Source organism: Sinohyriopsis cumingii, chromosome 13 (assembly GCF_028554795.1).
Source record: "Sinohyriopsis cumingii isolate HCF-2022 chromosome 13, ASM2855479v2, whole genome shotgun sequence".
In the NCBI taxonomy this organism is placed as follows: Eukaryota; Metazoa; Mollusca; class Bivalvia; order Unionida; family Unionidae; genus Sinohyriopsis; species Sinohyriopsis cumingii.
The window spans coordinates 25,033,638-25,060,188 of NC_142973.1; the positions used below are offsets into that span (position 1 = coordinate 25,033,638).

Here is a 26,551-nt window from a genome sequence, read left to right on the forward strand (position 1 = left end):
ATATATATATATATATATATATATATATATATATATATATATATATATATATATATATATATATATACTGATGGTAAAGCTTTGCTGCAATGAAGTACGTAGTTGAAATTGAAAAGTCTTCTGTTCTTGATCGAGTGTTAAAGACAGACACAAAACTGCATAAAAGTATTGCAAAAATAAGTAATTCAAGAGCAAATTTATTTTATTCCACAGTATGTCATCAAAGGCAGTGTCTGCACACTAAAATACACAGTAACGTCTGGAATAAACTGCCGCATGTTTATAGCCAGTGGCAATGGAGTGGTATACGTTTAGTCTGCATAATTTACACTGATCAAATGTATGAAATGAGAACACAGACAATACTTACCACAGGTAAATGTACTAAAACATTAAGACTCAATACTAATTAAATGGATTTACAAATTTTTTAATATATTTAAAAACTTCTTTACATTTTTCATGCTTTTTTTGTTTAGACAAATTTTTAAATAACCAGGGTATCTATAGGTATGGGTAAATGACTATCTGACATGTTGCTAGCTTGGAAATTCCATTGAATTATGCTTTAGTTCAGTGGTTCCCAACCTATATCCTCATACTTGAAAAGGTTGGAATCATTGCTTTGGTTGATCTCCACATTAAATATGCACATTTAACTCTGAAAATAATAGCAGTCCAAAATTATGAAAGCAACTACTGTATCTTACCCAAAACAATATTACTTATCTCAAACAAAATATTAATTAGCTTCTTCAGAATTTCTTATTATTCAAAACAGAACATGAAACATATCATATAAAACTCATTTATCCAATCCAAGCACCATAATCAATATACCATGTCAGATTTCCATCTGTTGGTTTTACAAATGTAATTGGAAACTCAGAATTGTTACTAGTTATTTCACTCAATGTCCGTAATATACCATGCTTAGACTTTCCAGTTACAAGTACAATTACCTCCCTTGCCTTGTTAATTAATGGCAGTAACAGGCTCATTCTGTGAGACTGATCATTTGCTTTTGTATAGGCTACTAATTTACTATCTGATAAAAAACGTGAATACTTTTCTCCTGGAAATAAAGATGCTGTATGACCATCTGTACCCAATCCTAAAAGAATCGTATCAAATCGGAGATCATTCAAAATATACTTAACAGCATCTTCGTAATGATTATCTCCCTTGTCAGACTCTTCACAAATTCTTCCATTAATATCAACAGGCATGAAATGAACGTTAAAGAATGGAATATTAATATGACGTATAAGATTTTGATATATTGATAAGAAATTTGATTTATCGCTTCTTTGTGAAACACATCTTTCATCCACTTGCCATATGTGTGTCATTGACCAGGGAAATTCAGAGTCTTCAGCAAGAATTTGAAACAAAGGAACTGGTGAATTTCCACCTGACAATGCTAGATGGAAAACATTCCTGTTCTGAATTGCCATTGCAGCCATATTTTTAATTCTATCTGCTAGGGAATGAAATAGGAAAATTAGGTCTTTACATACTAAATTCTCTCCCATGAATGTAGATGGGATCATCAGCATATCGGTAGGTGAAATTGTTTGCTTTACATCATGTATGACACTATCTTCTAACTCTGGAATGTCAAACTTGGAATCATTAATAAATACTAAGTGATCATTGTCTATCCTAAAGTTTAAGCTATGATCAGCACCTTCCTTGTAAATTCTTGTAACTCTGGTCTCAATACTTTCTAAAACTGGTGACCAAATTTTCCATAACAGCAAAAGTCTCTCTAAAGTAACAAAGCTCTCTTTGTGTCCAAGGTACATATCCTCAATAAGAGACTCGTATGCTTCGTGTTTGTCTTTGGAAACAGCATAATGAAAGTCTCCTGGCCTCTGACCATGAATTAAACTGTCTTTTGAGGTGATTGACAACTCTGTTACCCCAGGACTCCAGACTGGTTTAAACAAGGACTTAGATACAAGTATCCCTGGTGATGGCACATCTCCATGTCCAATTTGAAAAATCAGTTGTCTTGGATACTGCATGTAAGTTGAGTTTCCATCCGTACAGCCAGTAACACAGAAAACTCTTTCACGAAATATTATTCTTATATAGCTTGACCTTTCATCCAACATTTTTCCTGACATTAAAATAATTGGTACACCAGTCCATCTGGAACTGTCTATCTTTAATAGGGCTGCAGCAAATGTTGGTGTGTATTCTGACTGGTTGAGATTACCATTTTCACCAATGGCTTCCTCTAAATACTCTGAATATTGCCCAGTCAATATGCCTGACTCCCTCACAGGTCTCACATTTATGAGAAGTCTAGTTCTCTGTTCTTCTAACTCCTTTGAATAGGACAGATTCCTTGGCAACTCCATGGTAACAAGTACAAGTAACTCTGACAGGTGGTTTTGCATCACATCTCGGATTACTCCAACTTGATTGTAAAATTCAGTTCTGTCTGTAAAGGAAGTGATTCAATATATAAATAAATGTATTATTAAACACTGAAAACTATCATAACATAAAACTAAAGCTACTATCAAATCTTTTTCTCATCAGATTACAACTTTTCCAGATTTTCAGTTTATCATAAAAAAAACAAAAAACATTTTCCCCCAAACATTTCTAATCTAATAAGTTTCAAAGAGTTTGAGATAAACTACCTGGCAGATCCAATGAAAAGAAATTCTTGGACAGATTTTGTCAAAAACTGAAGAAAGCTCATTTAATAATAATTATCCTACTGTAGTAAAACTGGTCACCAACAGATGAGAATCTCATAGATTAATTTCAAAGATTAAATTTGGTGAAGTACATGATGTAGTTAATAAGATTTCACTAATCCAAAGATACTTAACAGCTACTGCCAAAGATCTATGTCAACTAAGTTTTATTAAAATAGCTGGATACTTCAAAGATAGGATTTCAACCTTGTTGCTATGGAGGTTTAATCACTGCATGGGAAGCCACTCTGGATGTAATTCTGGTACAGGATGTTCGAAGGATAATTTGGATCAAAACTGGATCAGATGTTTTAGAGATGTATTTGTAATTATGTTTCCACCGACTGCTATGAAAACCACATCAGCAGTAGAAAAGAGATCCCAGATTTAATTCTGGTAAAACATATCCTACAGAGCGTTCTTGCAGTTCTGAAGAAGTTCAAAACAAATTTCCAAGCCAGGAAAGACATAATATTGCTACAGATGGTGTGCTAGGCAAAAGTTTGGTAAGGCATATCTTAATGAACATTTCCACTACATTTGACAAACATTACGGAGAAGATGAAAATAGGTTTTCAGCCTGATTGCTGTAGAAGCCACACCATTACTATGGAGCCTCCCAGTACAAACTGTTGGTAGAGCATGTACTAATGGACAGTCCTACTATTGAAGAAGTAAAATATAGTTCTTCCACCTAGCTGCTACGTAAACCATCCCAAACATAAAGGTTTGAAGACCCAAAGAACATTCCAACCAGTTTTGAATACAAATGACTGATCCATAATTGTAGAAGAAATAGTTTGCTAGAGAAGCCACAACATTTGCATCGAAAACCACTGGGAAACCCACTTGGAAGAGCATTTTCTTATTAGAATGTGTGCAAATGATTTATTAGACCCAATGTAATTTTATGCTAGTGGAAATTTAATGATTTATGGTAGCCAGTTACATGAGCAATACACTGGTGTTTGTGATCATCATTAACACTATGGCAATCAAATTTTTTGAATGGTCATTTGTTCAATAAAAAATAAATCTGGTGACTGAAAGATAGGATTTGTTTTTACTGTTTACTGCATATTTTTGCCTTGAATCTGCTGACATGTACTGGCGTAACCGATTTTCTAGGTATTCAGAAATGCATAATTTAGTAACAAATTCAAACTCCAATAATTTAAACATAAAATTTAAATTTATTGAAGGGATTAAGAATGTGAGAGTCATTAATAAGAAATGACCAAAGCTCAATAGGAATCAAATCTGGAATGGAAAATTCCACAGTATAACTCTTTTCTATTACACTAGATAATGGGGGCCCCGAGTGGCCGAGTGGTCTAAAGCGTTCGCCGTTACGGATCACTGCCATCTCACCTCTGTCTGCGCCGGTTCGAGTCTCAGATTCAGCCAATGTAGATATGTGAGAAAGCATGCCAGTAGCTTCTCGTGGGTCGGTGGTTCTTTCCGGGGTTTTCCCGGTTTCTTCCTCCACCATTAATACTGGCCGCCATATATGGCCTACCGTGTGCTGAAAAATGGCGTTAAACCCCACAACAACAACAACAACACTAGATAATTGAACATATCAGTAGTTTTGGTAATTATTTGCAAAATTCTAGCGCCAACCTTAAGATAACCAAAGACCATGTTTATACCTTTAACACCTATGGTTTCCTTCATGACAATTTCAATCCTGTCAACATACTGTCTATTTAACAGGGGCTCTAGCGTCTCCTTGTTACTGTTCCTGGAAAAGAAACAGTAAAACATTCAACATCCCCAAATCACAATAAGTGTAATAAATCTTAATGATGTTATGTCATGATGTAAAATGCATAATCAATGAGGAATCCAAATCCTTTTCAGTCATTGCACTTTTCTGAAGTTTCATAAAAGAAAATAATTTTTTATCCCCATACTAATGGCTTTTTTAAAACAAAGTGGGTATTTTAATGTCCTGCACATCAATGTCTCTCCTTCTGTAATGCATATTTCTTCACCAATGACCACTTCCTGTGGCACAGTGGTTAGAGTGTTCGCCTCGCAAAATCCTTATTAAACCAAAAGCCTGTCTAAACTGAAAAGTAAATTTGGTCTCATGGATTTTAAGTCTGCAGGGGTTCAACTGTATTTATAAAACAGGCCTGAATCTTGTTCCAATATTTCAGTATCTTCAGTGGTGAAGAGTGTGTGTGTGTGTGTGTGTGTGTGTGTGATTTGGATTTTTAAGGTAGCTTTAACAATTTTCAGTCGTATTGCTATATCTGCAGTGTCAGTTTATAGTGATGTATAGTACTGGGGCATCATGCTGCAGACATGTAGTATCATGTCCCACCCAGTCACATTATCCTCACACCAGGCCAACCAGTCCTACCACTAACCTCTTAATGCTGAGTGCCAAGCGAGGCAGCTGATAGTACCATTTTTATAAGTCTTTGGTATCACTCAGCCAGGGTTCAAACCCCTGACCTCCTGTATCTGAGGCAGACACTCTAAACATTTGAGCTACCAGAGCAGTAATTAATTATGATAATGAGACTAAAGCAGAATACATACATATTCTAACAAGCATACCTAAATGACAAGATCTGAGGCTAATGCAGAATACATACATATTCTAACAAGCATACCTAAATGACAAGATGCTGAGACTAACACAGAATACATATATATTCTAACAAGCATACCTAAATGACAAGATCTGAGACTCACAAGAACACATACATATTCTAACGGGCATGCCTAAATGACAAGATCTGAGGCTAATGCAGAATACATACATATTCTAACAAGCATACCTAAATGTCAAGATCTGAGGCTAACACAGAATACATACATATTCTAACAAGTATACCTAAATGTCAAGATCTGAGACTCACCAGAATACATACATATTCCAACAAGCATACCTAAATGACAAGATCTGAGACTAACACAGAATACATACATATTCTAACAAGCATACCTAAATAACAAGATCTGAAACTCACCAGAATACATACATATTCTAACAAGCATACCTCAATGACAAGGATCTAAGGCTAATGCAGAATACATACATATTTTAACAAGCATACCTAAATGACAAGATTTGAGACTAATGCAGAATACATATTCAAACAAGCATACCTAAATGACAAGATCTGAGACTCACCAGAATACATACATATTCTAACAATCATATCTAAATGACAAGATCTGAGACTAACACAGAATACATACATATTCTAACAAGCATACATAAATGACAAGGATCTAAGGCTAACGCAGAATCCATACATAATCTAACAAGTATACCTAAATGTCAAGATCTGAGACTCACCAGAATACATACATATTCTAACAAGCATACCTAAATGACAAGATCTGAGACTAACACAGAAGACATACATATTTTAACAAGCATACCAAAATGACAAGATCTGAAACTCACCAGAATACATACATATTCTGACAAGCATACCTAAATGACAAGGATCTAAGGCTAGTGCAGAATACATACATATTCTAACAAGCATACCTAAATGACAAGATCTGAGACTCATTAGAATACATACATATTCTAAAAAGCATACCTAAACGACAAGATCTGTTTCACCACTGATTTTCCCAGGTAGTGGTCAATCCTGAAAAGATCTGATTCTTGAACAAACTCTGCTATTGTATTCGCCTGTTGCTGGGCTGACTCTAAATCTCTCCCAAATGGCTTTTCCAAGACAAATCGTGTCCATGTTTCATTGTCATTCCTGTAACAATACTTTGACAAAGTTTTTATTGTGCTTACATAAGCACTTGGAGGTATGGATAAATAGAAAATGTGTCCATTCCTCGCTGACATCTCCTTCTTTGAAAAATTCCGACAGAGTGTTTCATATTCATCCTGAGTCTTTAAATGGGCATACTTGACTAAAGATATAAATTCATTTTTCTTTTCCTCACATGTCTCTTTCTTCTCCTTTCCACACTTGACATTACTTGTCAAAATTTCTCTTAACTTTTTATTGCCTTCCTCATATACAGTCCTTCCAATGGCAGTAAATGAAAATGATGAATTTTCATTTGAATATTTTTGAAATAAGTAAAAAAAACCTTGCCAAAGGTATTTCTTTGCCAAATCTCCAGTGCCACCAAGTAATACAACATCAGTGTGCTGCAATTCGTGTGCAAAAATTAAAGTAAATATTTCGACATATATCCAAAAATGAAGAAGTGTCTTCATTTTGCCCATAACTGTGCAATAAAATGACATTAAAAATAGTCTACATCATATATATCAAGAACATGTTTGTTGTTGATGTTGTACCAATTTCTTCCCAGTCTTCTCCGTGATGCTCATACTTCACTAAAAAAGAGAAAAACAAGAGTATACTGAGGTATGAATTTCAGCTCAGCAGATTCTAGGTTCTGTATAACATGTTTACACGACCAGTCATTGTGAAAAGTACACACTTCTCCTTTTATAATCCCAGAGGCATGCCTTGTAACATTGTTCAAATGTGTGTGTGTGTAGGGGTATCACTCTGCCAGACTGTGAACAAGAAATGCTTGTCCAAATTATGCAGGAATGGACTAATCATCAATCATGCTTTTCAAAAATAATTATGTTATGTGTGTACAATGAAGATTAGTGGCATGATTCCAATAATTTACAAAAGCAATATGGTTTGAATATAAATGGGATGTAATTCCAGTAGATTCACCTAAACCTGAAAATAGATGTCCACAATCCTAAAGGTGACAGGGGATAGTTTCATAAATTGATCCCTGTACAATTTCTTAAGGCTATGGTGTGACTTCTTCAGCTATTATTGTAATTAAAGATAATGATATATTTGTGAATTAGGTGTTTCGGGCTTGTGTTGCTCTCAAGGCTGATGTGACGCACGTACACCTCCCCCATTACTTTGCAGAATGTAGAAAACGAAATACCAGTAGTCAGCTAGGAAGAAAAGTTAGCCACCCATACCAGTAGACATGTGGGTTCAAGGCAAGTAGAATTTCTCAAAAACAGCCTGGATGGCAACTATTTTGAACTACATCAAACTGTTTAGTACACAATGTTTTTCAGAATTATCACCTAGGGAAATGGCTTGTGTTTGCACCGTGAGCATAACTTGGTCTCAAAATGACCTTCGGGTGTGAAAAATGCTGGTATAAATCTGACGTTGGAGTGCACAAATTTCCTTTGGCATTGACTTGTTAAGTCAAGTGAATAATATCTTTATTCTTTTTATTAATAAGGTATCCCAAAATATGGATCTTTTTTAACTCACCTGTGTATTTTATTGTTATTACGAATTTTTATATTAGGCAGGTGGATGTGGCAATAAATTTAAGCATATAAATTGTCCCTTGCACCCTTAGGTCAAGCTACTTGTGCATTATTATTTGACAGAAAATTGCAACCCAAGAAATGATTCATTAAAAAAATATATCTTACACTGTAAAAGTTATGCTAATTTCTGTTAAGGCTCAATGAAAAACCTAAAATCGATTAAAATTTCACTCAATCAGTTTTTCAACATAGGTGGTTGGGGGTGATGACCACAAAATATAGCAGACAGTAAAAATAAAAACAAAAGTTTAAAATCCAGTTCCATCATACAAAGAATCAGAAAGAAAAATATTTCTACACAGGCTGGAAAAAATTTCTACACAGGCTGGAAAAATGTCTACACCGGCTGGAAAAATAGCTTAAAGCTTCCTGTTTTACAAAATGATAGAAGAAACAGCTAAACAGAGACTTAAAACACTCTTCTGCTTTTTTATTTACAATTATGCTGCAGCCTTTTCATCAGCAAATGAGGGTGTTGTCAAGGTTAGTGTTCAGGTAAGTGTCCATTTATGCTTACACTGTGCTTGATAGATCAGGGATGTAAGCATCCAGTGACTGTACATTGGTATAAAACATGACGACCCTATAGCTTGAAGTTTTAATGGTGATAATTTTCAGTCACGTTTATTTTTAAATCTCAATTTCATGATGAGGACATTTTTGACAACAATGTCAAATCAGCTGGTAACAGCATGACAGATAAATCATGGAGCTGTTCCAATTATCCGCATCAAATTGTTGAATAATTATCCCACCGAGCGGTGTTCCTGAATTTCATAAAAATTATTATCCCACTGAGTGGTGTTCCTGAATTTCATAAAAATTATTATCCCACTGAGTGGTGTTCCTGAATTTCATAAAAATTATTATCCCACTGAGTGGTGTTCCTGAATTTCATAAATAATCATTATCCCACTGAGTGGTGTTCCTGAATTTCATATTATGCATTTGAACAAACAGCTTGATAAGGAATGTGTTAAATGTTTATCTGAGAGCAGGAGAAAATAAATAAATACACTGATTTAGTGTTTGCTCCTTCAGCTTGATGATGGATTTCTTGCTAAAAACTACATTTTGCACAGCATGCAACAATATTTTTGGAGCTGGGTGTATGATATTAATCAATACATGTATTTTTTAGCAGTGTGCACAACAGCAAGACTTGAGGAACAGGGTGTACAGTATTAATCAACACTCTGATAAGGGTGTATGGCATTAATCAACCCTTGGATAAGGGTGTATGGCATTAATCAACACTTTGAGCAGGGTGTACAGTATTAATCAACACTGATATGGGTGTATGGCATTAATCAACACTTTGAGCAGGGTGTACAGTATTAATCAACACTGATATGGGTGTATGGCATTAATCAACACTCGGATAAGGGTGTATGGCATTAATCAACACTCGGATAAGGGTGTATGGCATTAATAAACACTTTGAGCAGGGTGTACAGTATTAATCAACACTCTGATAAGGGTGTATGGCATTAATCAACACTTTGAGCAGGGTGTACAGTATTAATCAACACTCTGATAAGGGTGTATGGCATTAATCAACACTTTGAGCAGGGTGTACAGTATTAATCAACACTCTGATATGGGTGTATGGCATTAATCAACACTTTGAGCAGGGCATACAGCTTTAATCAACACTATCAGCAGGGTCAACAGCATTAACCAACACTTCAAGCAGGGTGCAAAACAGCAATCAGCACGTTTTGAGCATGGAACTTTATCTAAGAAGGACCAAGTTTATCTGATGTATATTTTTTAATTTGTTAAAAAGTGCTCCTAACTTATTTACTTGCCTTATGGAGTTTTTAGTAAAGAGTTTTGCAGTTTGCCAAATTGTGAAAACAATTAATCACCTGCACAATTAATATACATTTGCTGTAGACAATTCAGATTTTATTTTTAAGTCTTTAATTTAGATATTATAATACTTTGTTACAAAACCAAATACAATTCTAAATGAGTTGGTTACTGGTGAAGATCACTGTAAACCAATAGCCTGACAAGCTGAAAACAACTGAGAACAGCTGTCGATTACTAAGACAAAGAAAAAAGATAGGCAGTGATAAAATGAAGTGATGGTCTGCTTCATTCTTGTTCTGGGTTTAAGCACAAAAGAAGCATCCACAACTTCAAAGACAAAATGGATTCAAAATGAGCTATAGGATCATGTAGGTAACACTTTATTCACAATTTACAAATGCTGGTGATTTTACTCTCTGCAACAACAATGACACTATCACTGTTCTGGGTGCCAGATATTGCTTCATCAACCACCATGGGAATTATGGTAACGGAATGTGGGAAACACTTTTTCAATTTGTGAAAATGGAATTGTACAGGTACATAATTCTGTCAAACGAGTAGTTATCATAGTTCTGAAAGCATGATGACTACTTATATTGCTCTGGTGGCCACATGGTTAGAGCATCTGCCTAGGAGGCAGGATGTCGCAGGTTCGAATCCTGGCCAAGTCATGCCAAAGACTTATAAAAATGGTACTAACAGCTGTCACACTAGGTGCTCAGCATTAAGAAGTTAGTGTTAGGACAGGTCTTCAGGGTGTCAGGATAATCTGACTGGGTGGGACATCATGCTACATGTCTGCAGCACAATACCCTAGTGCTAGACATCACTATAAACTGCCACACTGCAGACATAGCAGTATGACTGAATTTTTTTTAAAGATTATATGAAAAATCTTGCTGGGAACTCATCGTATGCAATATATTGTCCTATTTGATCAATCTGAAAAATGCACAGCTTGTGTTCCTATTGATTGCACTTGGAATGATATACTAACACCAAATGTATTGCCCCCACCATATTGTTAGCACACCTTTGACATGAAAGTATGTTTTTTACATAAAGAACTGACTGGTATCAGCAGAGTAAAATACAGTGACAAGTAAAAACCTCTGCAGACCCTGGGCCACCAATAAATGTGGACCATCCATAAGTTTCTCCAAACATAAATGCTTTCTTCTAGGCACGCCAAATTTCTTTTTCCTGATAGGAGCCATTGTGTGTAATATCAAAAATGGACGTTTGCATGTTTTGGTCATTTAAAGTGGTGGCAGGAACAGAAAAGCACTTTAAGTTATTTCCAAGACTGAATTTTATGCTCATATGACCCTGACTAAGATTAAAATTGGCTGTATACAACCTTGTGCTGCCTGCATACAATTCAATGAGCTTTTAAAGGACACTAAGTTTGACTTAATGTGATGCAAAATCAAGAAATGCATAAAACTGAACAAATGATTATGTTACCAAACAAACACAAACACACACACACACACACACACACACACACACACACACAAAATATGACTGTTAATGGTTACACCCACCCAAAGGACATGTTGTTGTTGTAGGGTTTAATGCCATTTATCAGCACATGATAGGCTATACATGGTGGCCAGTATTAATGGTGGAGGAAGAACCCGGGAAAACCCCAGAAAGAACCACCGACCCATGAGAAGCTTCTGGCAAGCTTTCTCACATAACCACATTAGCCGAATCCGAGACTCGAACCCACGCAGACAGAGGTGAGATGGCAGTGATCCATAACGGACAGCGCTTTAGACCACTCGGCCACTCGGGGCCCCTCCCAAAGGAATTGATAGTTGCATAATTGTTTTTTCACTGAACTGAAAAGAAACATGATAATACCATTTCATATTTCTATGTTAGATGTCAATGATATATTCCAGAGATGTCACTGAATAGTATGATTAAACCAAAGTATTTTGTTGGGACATTTCTGCCCACTCTGTCAACTGGGACAGTTTGGCCCACACAAGTGGGACATTTTTTGGCCCACTATACTTTAATATGGACAGTGCAGAAAAAGCTCATGTAGATTTAGTAATATTTGTTTTTCAATAAATAAAAAATGAATCTTTGGTCTGACAGAAATCCCTATCCTATTTAATAGTATTGTGACCTGACAATATATCAAATTAATATTCCTGTTTTTGTGGTGAATCTTCTCTATATATGCTATTATTTATGTATGATCATTAGTGATTATAATCTTTTACTAATAAGGTTTTGTTATGTTCTGTTCTTTTCTTAACATACCAGTATATCTTTCATTTACACAAATTGTCATCTTGTTAATTCTTAATTAGGCCATTAATTATGGGTACAATTAGTTCCAGTTTCTTTAAGTTAAAATCCAAGGGGTTTAGACGCATTTCAATGAACACAAATCAGCCTCCAATACAACTTAAAGAAGATAATGATACTAATCCATTCTGAAACAAAGACGGATTAGTGAAACAAAGACTATATGCTACCCATTTGTAATGTATGGAAGATTTACTAAGCATTTAAAAAAATATGAAAATGTCATCTATGATCTTTAGCTAGAAACCATCCACAAAACAAGCAGTTCAACAACTTTATTGGAATCGGAATACTTGCTTTGACTGTGCAACAGTATAGCATGAATAATGTGCAATCTAAAGTAGATTGATTAAAGGGGTAGATTCCACATTATTTTTAAAAGATGCTATAAGATTTGTACCATATTGACTTAAGTTCTGGGCTCTGAGTGCTCTCTCACATATAGCGTACTTAAGAAAAGATGATGCAGTAATTTCTCGCATAAATTTCTCCCTTTCATTATTGTATATCTTCTGGAACAGTCCAAACCATCTGACATTAAGTGCTTGTTGGACAACAAGTAATAAGTGAGGCAGTAATAAGAAAAGAATCATAGTATGATGTTTGATCCATTCAATGGCTGCCAAAGATACATGTGATCTATGCCATCATAAACAGTGGTTGGGATGGATGAATGCCTTTATAAATAACTGATGAAATGTTCCTGGAGATATTTCCTGAATATCTGACCAATGTACCATCCAGTCTCATTAACAGAACCAGAAACCCCAGTTGTTGTACCTTCAAGCAATTCATTTCTCATTTGTTTTCCTGGAAATACAATTTTGTTACTGGTTTTGAGTTTTTATTGGTGACTATAAAAGAAGTAGAATTACTGTCAGAGATACCCTTCTCGCAGATGCTGTAAATGTACTATGGTTTCTCCTTCAGGATATAAGTGTTCATGATTTTCTCCACTTCATCAAAATATGCACTGATTTTCTGTTTGGACCTGGATTTGGCATCTGAGATTGCCAGAGACCATGTCTTTTTACTGCTAAATAAGGTCATCGTGATATGAAGTTCTGATACCACTGTAGTGATTGTGGATTACCATGAAATCCAATGTCAACTGCATAGTCAGTGACCAAATTACATATATCTGAATGGGTATAACCATAGCCTACATTTGGTAAAAGCAAAATGTGGTCTACAAGCCTGGTGAATTTGGTAAATCATGTATGCATTTGGCAGTGAAGATGAAACAAACACTGAAGAAAATAGCCAAGTCCATTTTCTTTTATTTAAAACTTGCCAATGCCAAATTTTGACATGAAAAAAGTGCCATGTCTGATTATGTGGTGTACCAAAGACTGCACCAAGGACATTTCTGCCCCAGATCTCACTTCTATTCAAAACTAGTCATCACACATCATTTAAGATTGTTCCTGAAAAAGTAATGAGCTGCCTCAGAATATATTTCCAAAGTAAAAGACAATCAAATTTATTGAGAAATTATTCATTCTTTAAGTTCTTAGAGAAAAGAAAATTTCCTGTCTGGATGTTGTTGTTATGGATATGAAAATAAGTTATACTTCAAAAGTATATCAACTTTTGGACCAAAATCATCACACCATATAACAATTTTATAACATTTCAATCACCAGATATGTAATTCTAAAGAACCAATTGCCAGCTTATGAGGTATAAACTTCTGGGCTGCTACTTTGGTGGTTGTTAGTGCCAACCTAGAGAGTTATAAGAAAGACTTAACCCCTTTGGTGGTTGTTAGTGCCAACCTAGAGAGTTATAAGAAAGACTTAACTCATTTGGTGGTTGTTAGTGCCAACCTAGACAGTTATAAGTAAGACTTAACCCAGGGATGGTCCTGACTTTTAAAAAGCTGTCGCCAAAAAAATCGCCAACCTCAATATTTTGTCGCCAATTTTCAAAAAGTGTCGCCAAAAAAAGTAGTGTACATTTTTCCAAGTGTTAATTTAGTCTATTAATGTAACAGGCAATAAAAATTACAAAAGATGGATTAGTTAATACTTTAATTACAACAAGCATTAACAAAATGTTACAAAGTGTTACATGAAGATCCGTCACGATTTTAGGGCTGCCCACTTGTTGAATGCAGTTTCAAAGTCTAATTTTTCACATCTGTACATGCTGATTCTCATTAAATGCTCGAGAAATGAGATGCAGAACTTATTTCTGATGTCAGTTTTTATGAGGTTCATCTTACTGAATCCACATTCACAGTCCTCAGTACTGACTGGTGACACCAGTAGTCTCTCAGCAGCCCCCCACCCCCTTTTATGGCTAGCTTCACAAAGCTTGTAGCGAATTGCTTCTTAAATCCCAAGAATGATCACTGAATACTGTGTAAATTTTCTCGACAAGTAAAATAGGATCTCCATTCCCACGAATGAAACTTACACGAGTCAACACCTGGCAATATTGGACCGTATATATAGGCATAAATTCACACCCAATTTAGGGATTCTTTCACTCATGTATTTTGAGAAATAAATAATTATTATTAATTATGCAAAACTGTGTTTTTTTTGCTATTTCTTGTTGTGGAGTTTAAGTCTCTGCAGCCGTAACACGGGACTGATGGCAAAAGGAAAAGATGGCGATAGATGTAATTGTGATTGAGATTTTTTCCATTTGCTTTGTATTTATACACAGGTACTTCAAAGGTTATCAGTTTTCTATGAAGGTTCAGCAAAACTATTGTATTGGTATATGTATAAAAAAAAACAACAGAAGGATTAGCCATACAATTAATTTTATCTGTTCTATTCGCGTCTTCAGAAGTCGGTCAGTTGTAGGTATAGAGCGGTAGCATGATTGACTGTATCGCAGCATACAGTACTCAGATGTCAGCATAAGCAGATTATGATGTAACAATGCACTGTAAAGATGGGGTTGTCAATAAGAACAAAGGATCGTTTGTGTAACAGATTGATTCCAATGCATTGTTCAGTCAAGTTTGTGGCTTCCTTTCGTTCTGCCTTTTAATTTATCCAGTCCAAATCCATGATTGTATGTACAAATTAAATAACCAAAAAGTATGTTGCCAAAAAAATTGCCAGATGGGATATTTTTGTCGCCAATAAGGAAAAAATATCACAATTTGCGACATTGGCAAAGCCCAGAACAATCCCTGCTTAACCCCTTTGGTGGTTGTTAGTGCCAACCTAGAGAGTTATAAGAAAGACTTAACCCCTTTGCCATCATAATGAAGTGTTGTTAAGTATGAGTCTCAATCTTTATTTTACTAATCAGATTTTAGGATGAAAAATGTGTGACATTGAAACACTGGACAGGCTGGGTTTTTTTTATTCACTGAATTGTGCTTCTATTTGGGAGTAAATCAAAGCAATGTGAATTCTAATGCACAACTGGATATGATATACCCAAAATTAACAGACATAGGAAATAATCGGAATACATGATTTAATGTCTTATTTTATTTACTGAAAACTGTTGATCTCTAAAAGTCAGAAATTTGGGAGGACAGGTTAATTTTAGATTTTCATTTTTGGATAGCTCTTGTCATAATATCATAGGGTTTACGTGGAAAAAATATAAATATGTAGATAAATACCCAAAAGGTAATATTAGCTGTTGAAAATGCATTTTTCAAAATACCTTGAGCATAGCTAAATGTCTCTACTGCCCCCACCCCCCCGTAATTTGTAATGAAACAAAACAAAATATTAATTCTGAGCAGGCTGCAGAGACAACAGGATAAAATCCATTGTGTGTGTAAACGAAGCAAACTTTCGACTAATGCCCTTCACCCCCAACCAAAAAAGTAAAAAAAAAGGCAATGACAGGTGTTGCATGGAATGGCGGTAGTCCTACCTGTAAGACATAGCACGTGTTTACTTTGTTTAGGTTTTGACGCCCACAACATAAATATCAGGATCAGGTCTTACATGTAGGACTAAGGACGGCGGGAGCACAGACACTTGATTCGGGGGTAGATGCAGACTAGCCAGTTAACAATTAATGTCAATTTGTGAGTGTATACATTAGTTTACTCCCGAATCAAGTGCCTCTGGATGGGAGGGAACATGTTTGCGCCAGACGGCACGAGTCTGATCAAAGATAATGTTCAAAATTAATCCAATTCAAAAAGACTGCAAACTACATTGACCAACACCTTCAACGCTTACATATGACTGTGAAAGTTGTACATGATTTTCTTTTAATGATGAATTTAACTATTCAAGTAAACACAAAGAAACCCATAAATGAGAAGGGGACATTTCCGGTACCTAAAACTTGACTTCAAACCTTTAAGTGCATGGAGGCTGACATATTTGTTCAAACCAAAAGTTAGGAGTTTTTACAAAACTAAGCTTAAACTAATGGGGAAAAATATAACAATAGTCGGTTAATTCCCATATTACGGACTCATTTTATTTTTATATTTGATTAAACTAAAAACTATACATATTATATTACGAAAAGTACCCCCTCCCCCCCCCCCAAAAAAAGAAAAATGATCACGAATACGAATCTTCGGCTACGGTAAATTATAATCTTGAAAATGGCAGGTGCGGTAAGACGTCTCGGTCGGATTTGTCCCAAGAATTCCGTTTTATTTTTGTGTGACATGCAAGAAAAGTTCCGTAAAACTATTCAGTACTACCCACAGATAATAGCAGTGTCAAACAGACTGCTGCAAGCTGCAAATACACTAAATATTCCGGTAGTTGTAACGGAGCAATATCCTAAAGGTGAAAAGCACAACCAGGGGTTATCTCTAAACCAACCAGTTGTTCTCTACCATCCCCCCCCCCCCCATATTACTGGTGCACCAATAACGTAAGAAAATACAAAGAAAAAAGGTAGAGAACAACTTCATGGTTTAGGGTCATTTTGACAGGACTCGGATCACAATTATTTTCCATATATAGTCCATACATTTGTTTGCCAGTTCTGAACTTTCTCTTTACATTCTATATTCTTTGCATACTGTAATCTGTTTGTATTTTTAAAACTTCATTTTCTTATTAATAGGTTTATTTTTTGAAAATAATGTTAAAATAATTATTTTTGATGCAGAATAACACATTTTGATTGATCAGGTTTTACATGGTACAGCTATTTCTAATATTACAAGGTCACATAAGGGGAAATTACTCATTACATTTTATAGTCTAGAGCTTTACGAGCCACATTTTATGAGGTGTTTATTTTTTAAAATTTACATTATAACAATTAAAAGCAGTTTGTAAAAAATAAAAAGAAATTTGATTTATATGCTACATATTGATGATAAATTGCGTATACACAGTCACAAACATCACATGAATTTTCACAAATTATTTTTGAAACTTAACAAGGACATAACATGAGACCATCCAAATGAAAAGTTTGGATAAGTGAAACACAGTTTAATTGTGATTTAGAGTTATGTCCTATCAGTTTACCACCCTCTTCATATTATGGACAGTTTATAGTGTGTACCAGTTTTAAAGGTTTAAAATTCATTCAAGCATATTTTTGCAGTAACAAGTTTTATAATGTCAAAGGAATTTTCAAAAACGTTTTGTCAATTCATATATACTCAACCAAATAGGATAAAGAATGTGAATGTAATAATAATGTGAATGCATTTATTCCCAGGTCTTGGTCCAACAGTATCCGAGTTGGATGTAACACAGTGTCCAGTTTTTCCAAAACAGAAGTTTTCCATGATGATTCCAGAAGTGGAGCAGCACTTGAAAAAACTGACAGGTGATTCATTACATTTAGATTTAATTATTAGATAGAACCATCATTTTAGGACAAAGTTACAATTGGTGTAGCCTAGTCTATTTTTTTAAGGACTGAACATGCAATAATGCAACTTGATTAGATGTTTGTGTACGTCAGAATTTGAAAGCAAAAGTGACTTCCTAATTAATTGTAGAACACTTGTGGTCATGCTGAATCTTAAAATTACAACCTCCTACTGGCACCATATAGCAATTTTTTGTTGTTGTTTTTGGGTTTAATGCCATTTTCAGCACACGATAGGCTATGCATGGCGGCCAGTATTAATGGTGGAGGAAGAACCCGGGAAAACCTTGAGAAGAATCACCGACCCACGAGAAGCTACTGGCAAGCTTTCTCACATACCCACATTGGCCAAATCCAGGACTCTAACCCACGCCGACAGAGGTGAGATGGCAGTGATCCGTAACGGAGAGCGCTTTAGGCCACTCGGGGCCCCCAATTTTTTGTATTGAATTGCCATAAAACACTAATCATACTTCTTAATTTTTTGTAGTCCATAGAATGATCTGTATGTGTGTGTGATTTGGATTTTGAACGGAGGTTTAGCAATTTTTCAGTCATATCGCTACGATGTCTGCAGTGTGACAGTTTATAGTGATGTGTAGCACTGGGGCATCATGCTGCAGACATGTAGCATGATGTCCCACCCAAGCACATTATCCTGGCACCAGGCGAGGCAGCTGTTAATACCATTTTTGTAAGTCTTTGGTATGACTTAGCCAGGGATCAAACCCATGACCTCCCGCATCTGAGGCAGATGCTCTACCCACTATGCCACCAGAGCAGTGCATAGATTGATCTAATAGGTCATATAAACTAAATAACATAATCATAACAGATGTCATTTTTTATAATTCAAACAAGTGAATACTGGGGTTTGTTATGGAATGCAGGGTTTACACTAATTTCTAAAAATGTGCACAAAGGAATCAACTGACATGTGTGTAAATTGTGCATTTGCAATCTATCCCTCCCCCTGGTTTTACTTTGTCAACTCTTACCTATATTTAGAAAATTCATATATTTTTTCTAACATAGCAAAGTTGGGTGAAGTTTTGGGAATTTCCCCATAAATTTTCAGTTCTAGAATAAAGCATTGAATCTACACAGGTGGGTGGGTGGGTATTTGTTAATAATTTTGTTACTGATTTTTTAATTTATGTATGTGTTTGAGGTAATGAATTAGTAGATCACAGTATTAGTTAACACTGATCCTGTTGTGAGAATCCCAAGTTTGTTGGAAAATAAAAGAGAAAAAAAATGTCCCTTGCAGTAATTAAAAATTTGGTCTCAGAGATTGTTTAATTAGAACAAAAATCTATATTCTGATCTTAAGTAATTGATGAATGTATTAATGATAGGTAATAAGCAGTTACTTTTACAAGCCTGGAATAAAGAAACTACAGTACTGATGGTGAATACTTGTAGATATGTGGTTGTCCATCATGTATCATTCTTGATATGAAATAGATGCTTATACACTGTTTTTAATACCATGTACTATCTTTTCACAGACCATGATTGTATGTTGTGTGGTACTTATTTATTTAAGGGACTTTATCAGTATGGTTTCTTATTTATGTAGAAAACTTGCATTACAAGAACTGTAGTTCTTACTTCACAAACTATGTTAGGGGCCAACCGTTTATTACGTATGCAAAAATCTAGCAAAGCTTGACCCTTCCACCCCTCCCTGTACACATGCATACGTTTTTTACACACACCCCACCTGCATACGTACGCTTGATGCACCACACACACACCCATAATTCTATAGAACGTCCTTTATTTAATCCACATATAAACGACCAAGGATTAATAATATTAACTGGTTTAATAAAACAGTTAGTCCACAAACGTTTGGCTGCATCAAAGAAATAAGCTGCTTAACTTTAAAAAGTTTGTCTAGTGTCTGCTAAAATTCAAACACCAACTGAACCCAGTCAAACAGATTACATATTAGACAAATTATTATCGAGGTTTCACCTCCCCCTCCCGTTTCCTATGCATACGTACATTATCAATAGACCCCCCATACACAAGCGTATGCATTTGGGTTAAACCCCCCTCCATGCATACGTACTAAATGGATGGACCCTTACTTGAAAATGCAATAATTGTTTCGAGTTAATATTGGTCCAACAATGGAGATAACCTTCTAAGTTATGTAGGTTTTTTATAAGTAAAAATGACTTGTGCATCATTAAATTATATGATTTCCACATTGTTTCAGAGGTCAGATCAGTGATTTTGTGTGGAATTGAAGCCCAGGTATGTGTACAACAAACAGTTTTGGACCTGTTAGAGAAAAATATTGATGTTCATGTCATAGTTGATGCAAGCTCTTCAAGAAGTATGGTGGATAGGTATGTATAAACTGTATCCATACTTTCCATCTATGCTATCTGTCCATCAAGTTGAAAACACAGACCTTCTAATTGCCTATTTTTTGACAATGTGTGAGAGCTGTAGCATTCAGATCCAACTTAAAAAATAGGTCAGAAAATTTTTATGTCAGTATGGTATTATAAACATATTTTAGTTATCAAATTTGTGAAAATACAGTAATGAAAACTTTAGCATTTGTAACATGCATATAATCAAAACCATACGTAATAAATAAGCAAAACTTTATCAAATTTAGATGTCAAAAGGACAAGGCATGATAAGGGACAATTTCTGCCCCAATTAGAATTCAGATTAAACTCGTATAGATACAAGAGGTCCCTCACTTTTCCTTAAGTATGTATTTCTATCATGAACCACTTTTTAAAAAAAGAAAATTGACCGTTAAATAACCATTGGTATTTTCCTTCATTATGGAAACTATTTTTTTGTGTATTAAAGATATAATGGCAAATATCATGCTGAATAATGATAAAGAGGCATTTTCATAATAGTAAATGATAGTATGTATAAAACTGGAAATATTGTATAATTGATGTGTACATATGCATTAAGTTTAGTTGATTACCTCTGAGACCTATTTTAACAAAGTTTTGCTTTTGTTTATGCTTAGCTCTGACTTGTTTGTTAAAGTCCAGCCAGAATTGCCACAAAATAACAATTTAGTTGTTTCTTAATCATAATAATCTCATAAGATATGTACGGCTTCTATACACTAGTACCAGTGGGATGTTGTTACAGTGTATAATTAAGAAAGAAAACCAGATGTTCAGGCCATCACTGACCAAACTGGTTTTGTCTATGGCAGGGAAAGCTTACATTATACTTTATTTTTTAACATTTTGATAGAAAATATTCCTTACATTGATCACTGATCACAAAATTAGATATTTTAATAAAAGTTTTGTGTGTGTGAGGGAGAGAGAGTGCATTAGATGTAAAGTGTTACTGTATAGACAGAGGAAATATATATATCTGACTTGCTGCTTTTTGTCTTGCAATGATCCAGATTTTCTGATGCTGACAACTCAGCATGATCTGTCAGCCAAGACCCTGAAGCTATGATAATAATTATATATACACTGCAGACATACATTGGTTAGGTCTTGCGGTGAGGTCAGTTTCAGGCACTGTTATAGGGCATCCTCAGTCCATGAACATGGATTTAAAAATTAAATGTATGTATGCAGTTATCTGAGTTATTTCTTGTCTATGTGAAATCTCTAGGACTGACTGTTTCATTGTCAGGAACCATATATAAAACTGAGAAATTGATATTTATCCAGCTGATCATGTATCCTGACAAATCTTTTGTCGCCAGTGGAATCCGGTCTTGGTAACTGATTGTATATACTGTATGCATTACACGTTTTAATTTACAGAATATTTTTTGTCTTCAGAATGTATGCTTTCAAGAGAATGCATGAGGCAGGTGCTTTCCTGACAACCAGTGAGAGCATGATGCTGACATTATGTGGAGGGTCAGACCACCCAAAGTTTAAGGAAATTCAGAAATTAATCTGGGAACCAGCACCTGATAGTGGACTTCTTAATGGAGAAACAGCTGTTTAGATTAATGCAGGATGTTGGAAAATAGTTTATTTAATCCTGAGAATGGTTTATATTGGATGATTATATATCTTATACAAATTATATAACATGTACTTATCAACTGGTCACCGTTGATGAGTCAAAAAGCACCACCTATCTACCACAAGATGTAAGTCATTCGTTCTTTATTGATGCCAGTGAATTCCACTCTCAGTCTGGGCTGTGTGTGACCAAGTTTGTCTTAATACAGAGCGGTATTATCTACTGATGATTTGACACTGTGTCTAGTTTCACTTTACATAACATTTGCAAGATCACAGTCATTTATTCAGTTTCCAGGTATTTATTTTGTGAACAAAAAATAACCCTCAAATACAGCTTTTTAAATGTTTTGGAGGGAAAAAATCCTTGATTTTATGTAAATGTTTTTTTGCTAATCGGTACATGATTATATTTTGATATGAGGATTAGTCAGTTGTATTGTTTTCATTTGAGACAGGCAACCTTATCAATCTTACGATGCTTGAAATGAGAATAGCCTATAAATTTAAAAGGATGCAGAACAAAGTATTTTTATTGCATCATTATTATGCCATATGTCCCAGTTATGTCCAATTCTGAGTTTTAGATTTAAAAATACAATCAATGCAGCACCTCATAATGAACTCATTCATTCAGAACTTTGATTATCAAATTTATTGAAAAGATTATAGGTCAAGTGTACATGTTGCTTGTGCCAAGAATCATTTTTATAAGACACACACTTAGATCCAGAGTATTTTGTTGACTCGTGTATGTTTTACAATGTTGCCAGATTTTGCTTATTTGCTGAACGAAGATCTTAAACTGTACATAAGAGTGGTTTCAGTGTTAAATATTGGAAAGATAATCTTAGGGGCACTGTTATTTATAATTTAAATGTTAATTTTGGGGTTGATTTGGTTCATTGAGCTTAAATTATATTTGCAAAGGTGACATTTATCCATGAAATGGCAATTTGTATTTATCAGACTTTACAGAATCATGTATCTTGAATGACAGATGATTCTCTTAAAGAAATATTTGCTGATTGTTGTTCTAATTAAAAAATATATTGATTATTGTTACCTATTGTTTTTATTTTTATGATAATTGCCATTCTTCTGCAAAGAAAAATTTCACAATTTTATAGAGTATAAAGTGCATATAACCCCCTGTCAGGGGAGATGACTTTGAGGTGTTTCAATTAACTGGTGACGTTAATTGTTTCCATACATAGATGATTTTGTCTCCTGTCATATTGATTGGAGACATAAATTTACAAGGATACAGAATATGATGTCAGTCTGTCTTTCATATATTTCTATATAATTTATGGCTATATTTTACTGAGTAGATGATTTTATGATTTTATATGATCTTGATACACATTCTAATTGAAAGAATAACTTTGAAATTAATAATATTGCATAGAATGTTGCATATTGCCATGATAATAATCTAATTTCTGTGTAATATTATGCAAGATATGTAACTGTAGTTTGTAGACAGTTTAGAAATGACATCAGTATGCCTGTGATTAAATGGTTTGATGACTTTTATTGAATAAATAAAAATATCTGAGAAAAGAGCAAATATTTGTGATCATTTAATGGAAATTGTTATGAATCTATGATCTTTATGTACGTAACAGAAAGAATAAAAACCAAGTTTTGTCAAATTCAGTAAACTATTTCCCTAGAATACAACGTGAAAATTTAACAAACATGGGGTTATTTAGATAGTGAGATAGGATTTTACAGCCATTATAGAATTTTGTGATGCACTTACAGGTGTCTTCTGAACATGTTAGCTCAGATATGTTAGAAAAAAATTGTGCTTAAAAACTCGGCTGTTAAAAAGAATATGAATGCAGAAGAAATAGTGCCATCTTTTATTACAGGAAATTCTTTGCAGCCAGTGGGTGTCAGTCTCTTCAAAGGATTCCAGTGCACCCTGTATGCATACTACTGTCAAGAAACTTGATATTGGATGCATATTCATTACTACTACACATTCATCTCCAAAGTTGGTTACTCTGCATCACCGACTTGCATTCAGTTTTGTATTGGAAAAAAAAGGTTTATTTCTTAAGCACTGTTCATGCTAGAATCATTGATTGCATGCATCTCTATTAGCACCACACTTTTATTAAATTAGTACCACACTTTTATTAAATTATTATCACACTTTTACCAAATTAATAATATTTTTTACAAACTAGATACATCACTATTTGTAACACACTTTTACCAAATTAGTACCATTTTTACCAAACTAGATGCATAACTGTTAGTACTACTCTTTTACAACGGATGAATATCATTGAAAGATATTTTACATTTACTGGCTTAAGTTAAGTTTTTGCATATGGTTCATGACAGCATAATTTTTTATGCCTCATGTAAACTGGAATAAAAAAACTTGTACGGATAAAGTAGGTCAGTGACCTATACTTCATGCTTCGCTGACTTTGGATCAAGTTTTTGTTTGAACTGTTCATATTTAAATCACCACTCTGGTGGGCTAGTGGTTAGAGCATCGGCCTCAGATACGGGAGGTTGTGCTTTTGATCCCCAGCCGAGTCATACCAAACACTTATAAAAATGGTACTAACAGCTGCCTGTCTTGGTGCTCAGCATTAAGAGGTTAGTGTTAGGACTGGTCGGCCTGGTGTCAGGATAATGTGACTGGGAGGGACATCATGCTACATGTCTGTGGCATGATGTCCCAGTGTTAGACATCACTATAAACTGTCGCACTGCAGACATCATAGCGATATGACTGAAAAATTGTTCAAGTTACATTAAAAATCCAAATCACGCACACACACATTTAAATAATTGAATACATCTCTATTAGTACTGCACCTGTAGAAACTAAGGTCACTGTGATCTATATTTTACTGGCTTTGGTTAAACTTTTGCTTCTAACTCATGACCACACGTTTCTTGCAAGTTATGTACATGATGTTATAACTAGAATTGTGAAATAGTTGATCTTAGTAAGAACGACTCCTGTATGGCACAAGTAGGTTGTTATGGACCATATTTCATGCTTCACTGCCTTGGGTTACATTTTGTGTTTCACGTTGATTTCTCAGGCACAGTTTGTGCTGTAATCATGAAATTGATGATATGCATCTCTGTCAGTACCAGGCTCGTACAATGCAATATTCATGAAGACCAATATTTCATCTTTTACTGGCTTTGGTAAAAATTTTGCATTTAGCTTATGACCACAAGCAGTTGGCATGTTGTATACTTAGTAACATACCTAAAATTGTGAAAATTGGTGAAGGTTGCTTCTTGACAAGTACTACATACTCTTTGCCAGAAGAAGTCTCTATGACAAAAATTTAATGTATGTTTCTGTGACTTGTGGAAATTTTGTGTATAAAGTTCATTTTTGGGGTACTATTTTTTGTTAAAATCATTACTGTTCCAGTGGCCTAGTGGTTACAGCATCCACCTCAGATGCGGGAGGTTGTGGGTTCAAACCCAACTGACTCATCCTAAAGAATTATAAAAATGGTACTAACAGATGCCTCGCTAGGCGCTCAGCATTAAGAAGTTAGTGTTAGAACTGGTCAGCCTGGTGTCAGGATAATGTGCATGGGAGATCATGCTACATGATGCTAAATGATGACCCAGTGCTAGACATCACTATAAACTGCCACACTGCAAACATCATAGTGAATACACACAGCCCAAATGTTTATGAAAACTGACATTCATAATAACTGTTTCATTTATTCAAAGGTGGTGGTTGTTGCATCTTTTGAAATTTTCTTGATATGGTCATTTATTTGATGTTTGGATTAAATTCTACTAATCATTGATATCCCTCAAATATGATTTTTATATAGGCCTTCACTCAGAACAAGGATTGGATTCTTCTGCAATAATTGACAATGAAGCATCATTAAATTGTCTTATACTGGACTGAATGTATGTAACAATATCTTTAATATACATTTAAGTAGTACATTAAAATAGTGATCCAGATATAGAGATTTGAAGCACACCAGCCCTGACATTGAGCTGAAGTGCAATGTTCTATAGCAACTGTTTGAGTTCTATTGGAATGGTAACTTTTAAACCATTCCACTAATATACCACCAAATCCAATATTTCCTTTGTATAAATTAGAACTTTATACCAGATTTTATTGAAGGCCTAACTTCTATCATGAAATATCATTCAGATTCTTTGTATTCATTGATTGATTTGCAGAAGGTGTTATAAATACCATACAGTTATAACTGATGAATCTTTAGGGGTGTAACCAGATTGCAAATTGTAAAGGTCTTGTAGACTATCTTAGGTTGGGGTGGGGTGCTCCCAGTATTATCTTTAATTATTACAGAAGACCCACCCTAGCTCATTTTTGTTAGAAATTGAAGTAGTGATAGAGATGCAAAGCTCCAAGCCCCCAGTCAGCGATGCCGACAGTTAAATTACTGAATACACAAAAGGTGAAATTCAATTAAACAACAAATTTATTGCCATTCAATTACAGATAGTCCTTCCTCAAATGAAATTCAATATTCAAAACCCTATCACTCGTCTTTCGACCAAGTGACAGCCTATTT

General features: G+C 34.8%; 2 protein-coding genes across 5 annotated transcripts; one reads left to right on the forward strand and one right to left on the reverse strand.

The window, feature by feature from the left end:
- Nucleotides 1-184: 184 nt before the first annotated feature.
- On the reverse strand, nt 185-16,603 carry LOC149785078 (GDH/6PGL endoplasmic bifunctional protein-like). Of its 4 annotated transcripts, none has more exons than XM_089978805.1 (5): nt 16,473-16,603; nt 11,540-11,717; nt 6,290-7,056; nt 4,370-4,461; nt 185-2,452 (listed from the first exon to the last, which is right to left on the reverse strand). In XM_089978805.1, the coding sequence occupies exons 3-5, from the start codon at nt 6,961-6,963 to the stop codon at nt 810-812; spliced, it is 2,409 nt and encodes an 802-aa protein (XP_089834931.1). In that variant the 5' UTR covers nt 6,964-7,056; nt 11,540-11,717; nt 16,473-16,603; the 3' UTR covers nt 185-809. The 4 variants fall into 4 exon arrangements, with proteins under 4 accessions (XP_089834931.1, XP_089834932.1, XP_089834930.1 ...); XM_089978806.1 differs by lacking the exon at nt 11,540-11,717 and adding an exon at nt 12,151-12,326; XM_089978804.1 differs by lacking the exon at nt 11,540-11,717.
- A 117-nt stretch (nt 16,604-16,720) lies between these two features.
- On the forward strand, nt 16,721-23,553 carry LOC149785079 (isochorismatase domain-containing protein 2-like). Its single transcript, XM_089978808.1, has 4 exons — nt 16,721-16,937; nt 17,830-17,940; nt 20,216-20,348; nt 21,789-23,553. The coding sequence occupies exons 1-4, from the start codon at nt 16,748-16,750 to the stop codon at nt 21,958-21,960; spliced, it is 606 nt and encodes a 201-aa protein (XP_089834934.1). The 5' UTR covers nt 16,721-16,747; the 3' UTR covers nt 21,961-23,553.
- The last annotated feature ends 2,998 nt before the right edge of the window (nt 23,554-26,551 follow it).

Excerpts from the sequence above, each read along its gene's own strand:
- LOC149785078 (XM_089978804.1), bottom strand. The coding sequence starts at position 6,963 with ATGTCATTTTATTGCACAGTTATGGGCAAAATGAAGACACTTCTTCAT. Across the intron at positions 4,462-6,289 it reads AAACAGATCTTGTCGTTTAG|GAACAGTAACAAGGAGACGC; the intron begins GTATGCTTTTTA and ends TTTCTTTTCCAG. Across the intron at positions 2,453-4,369 it reads GGAAACCATAGGTGTTAAAG|ACAGAACTGAATTTTACAAT; the intron begins GTATAAACATGG and ends CTTCCTTTACAG.
- LOC149785079 (XM_089978808.1), top strand. The coding sequence starts at position 16,748 with ATGGCAGGTGCGGTAAGACGTCTCGGTCGGATTTGTCCCAAGAATTCC. Across the intron at positions 16,938-17,829 it reads AACGGAGCAATATCCTAAAG|GTCTTGGTCCAACAGTATCC; the intron begins GTGAAAAGCACA and ends ATTTATTCCCAG. Across the intron at positions 17,941-20,215 it reads GCACTTGAAAAAACTGACAG|AGGTCAGATCAGTGATTTTG; the intron begins GTGATTCATTAC and ends ACATTGTTTCAG.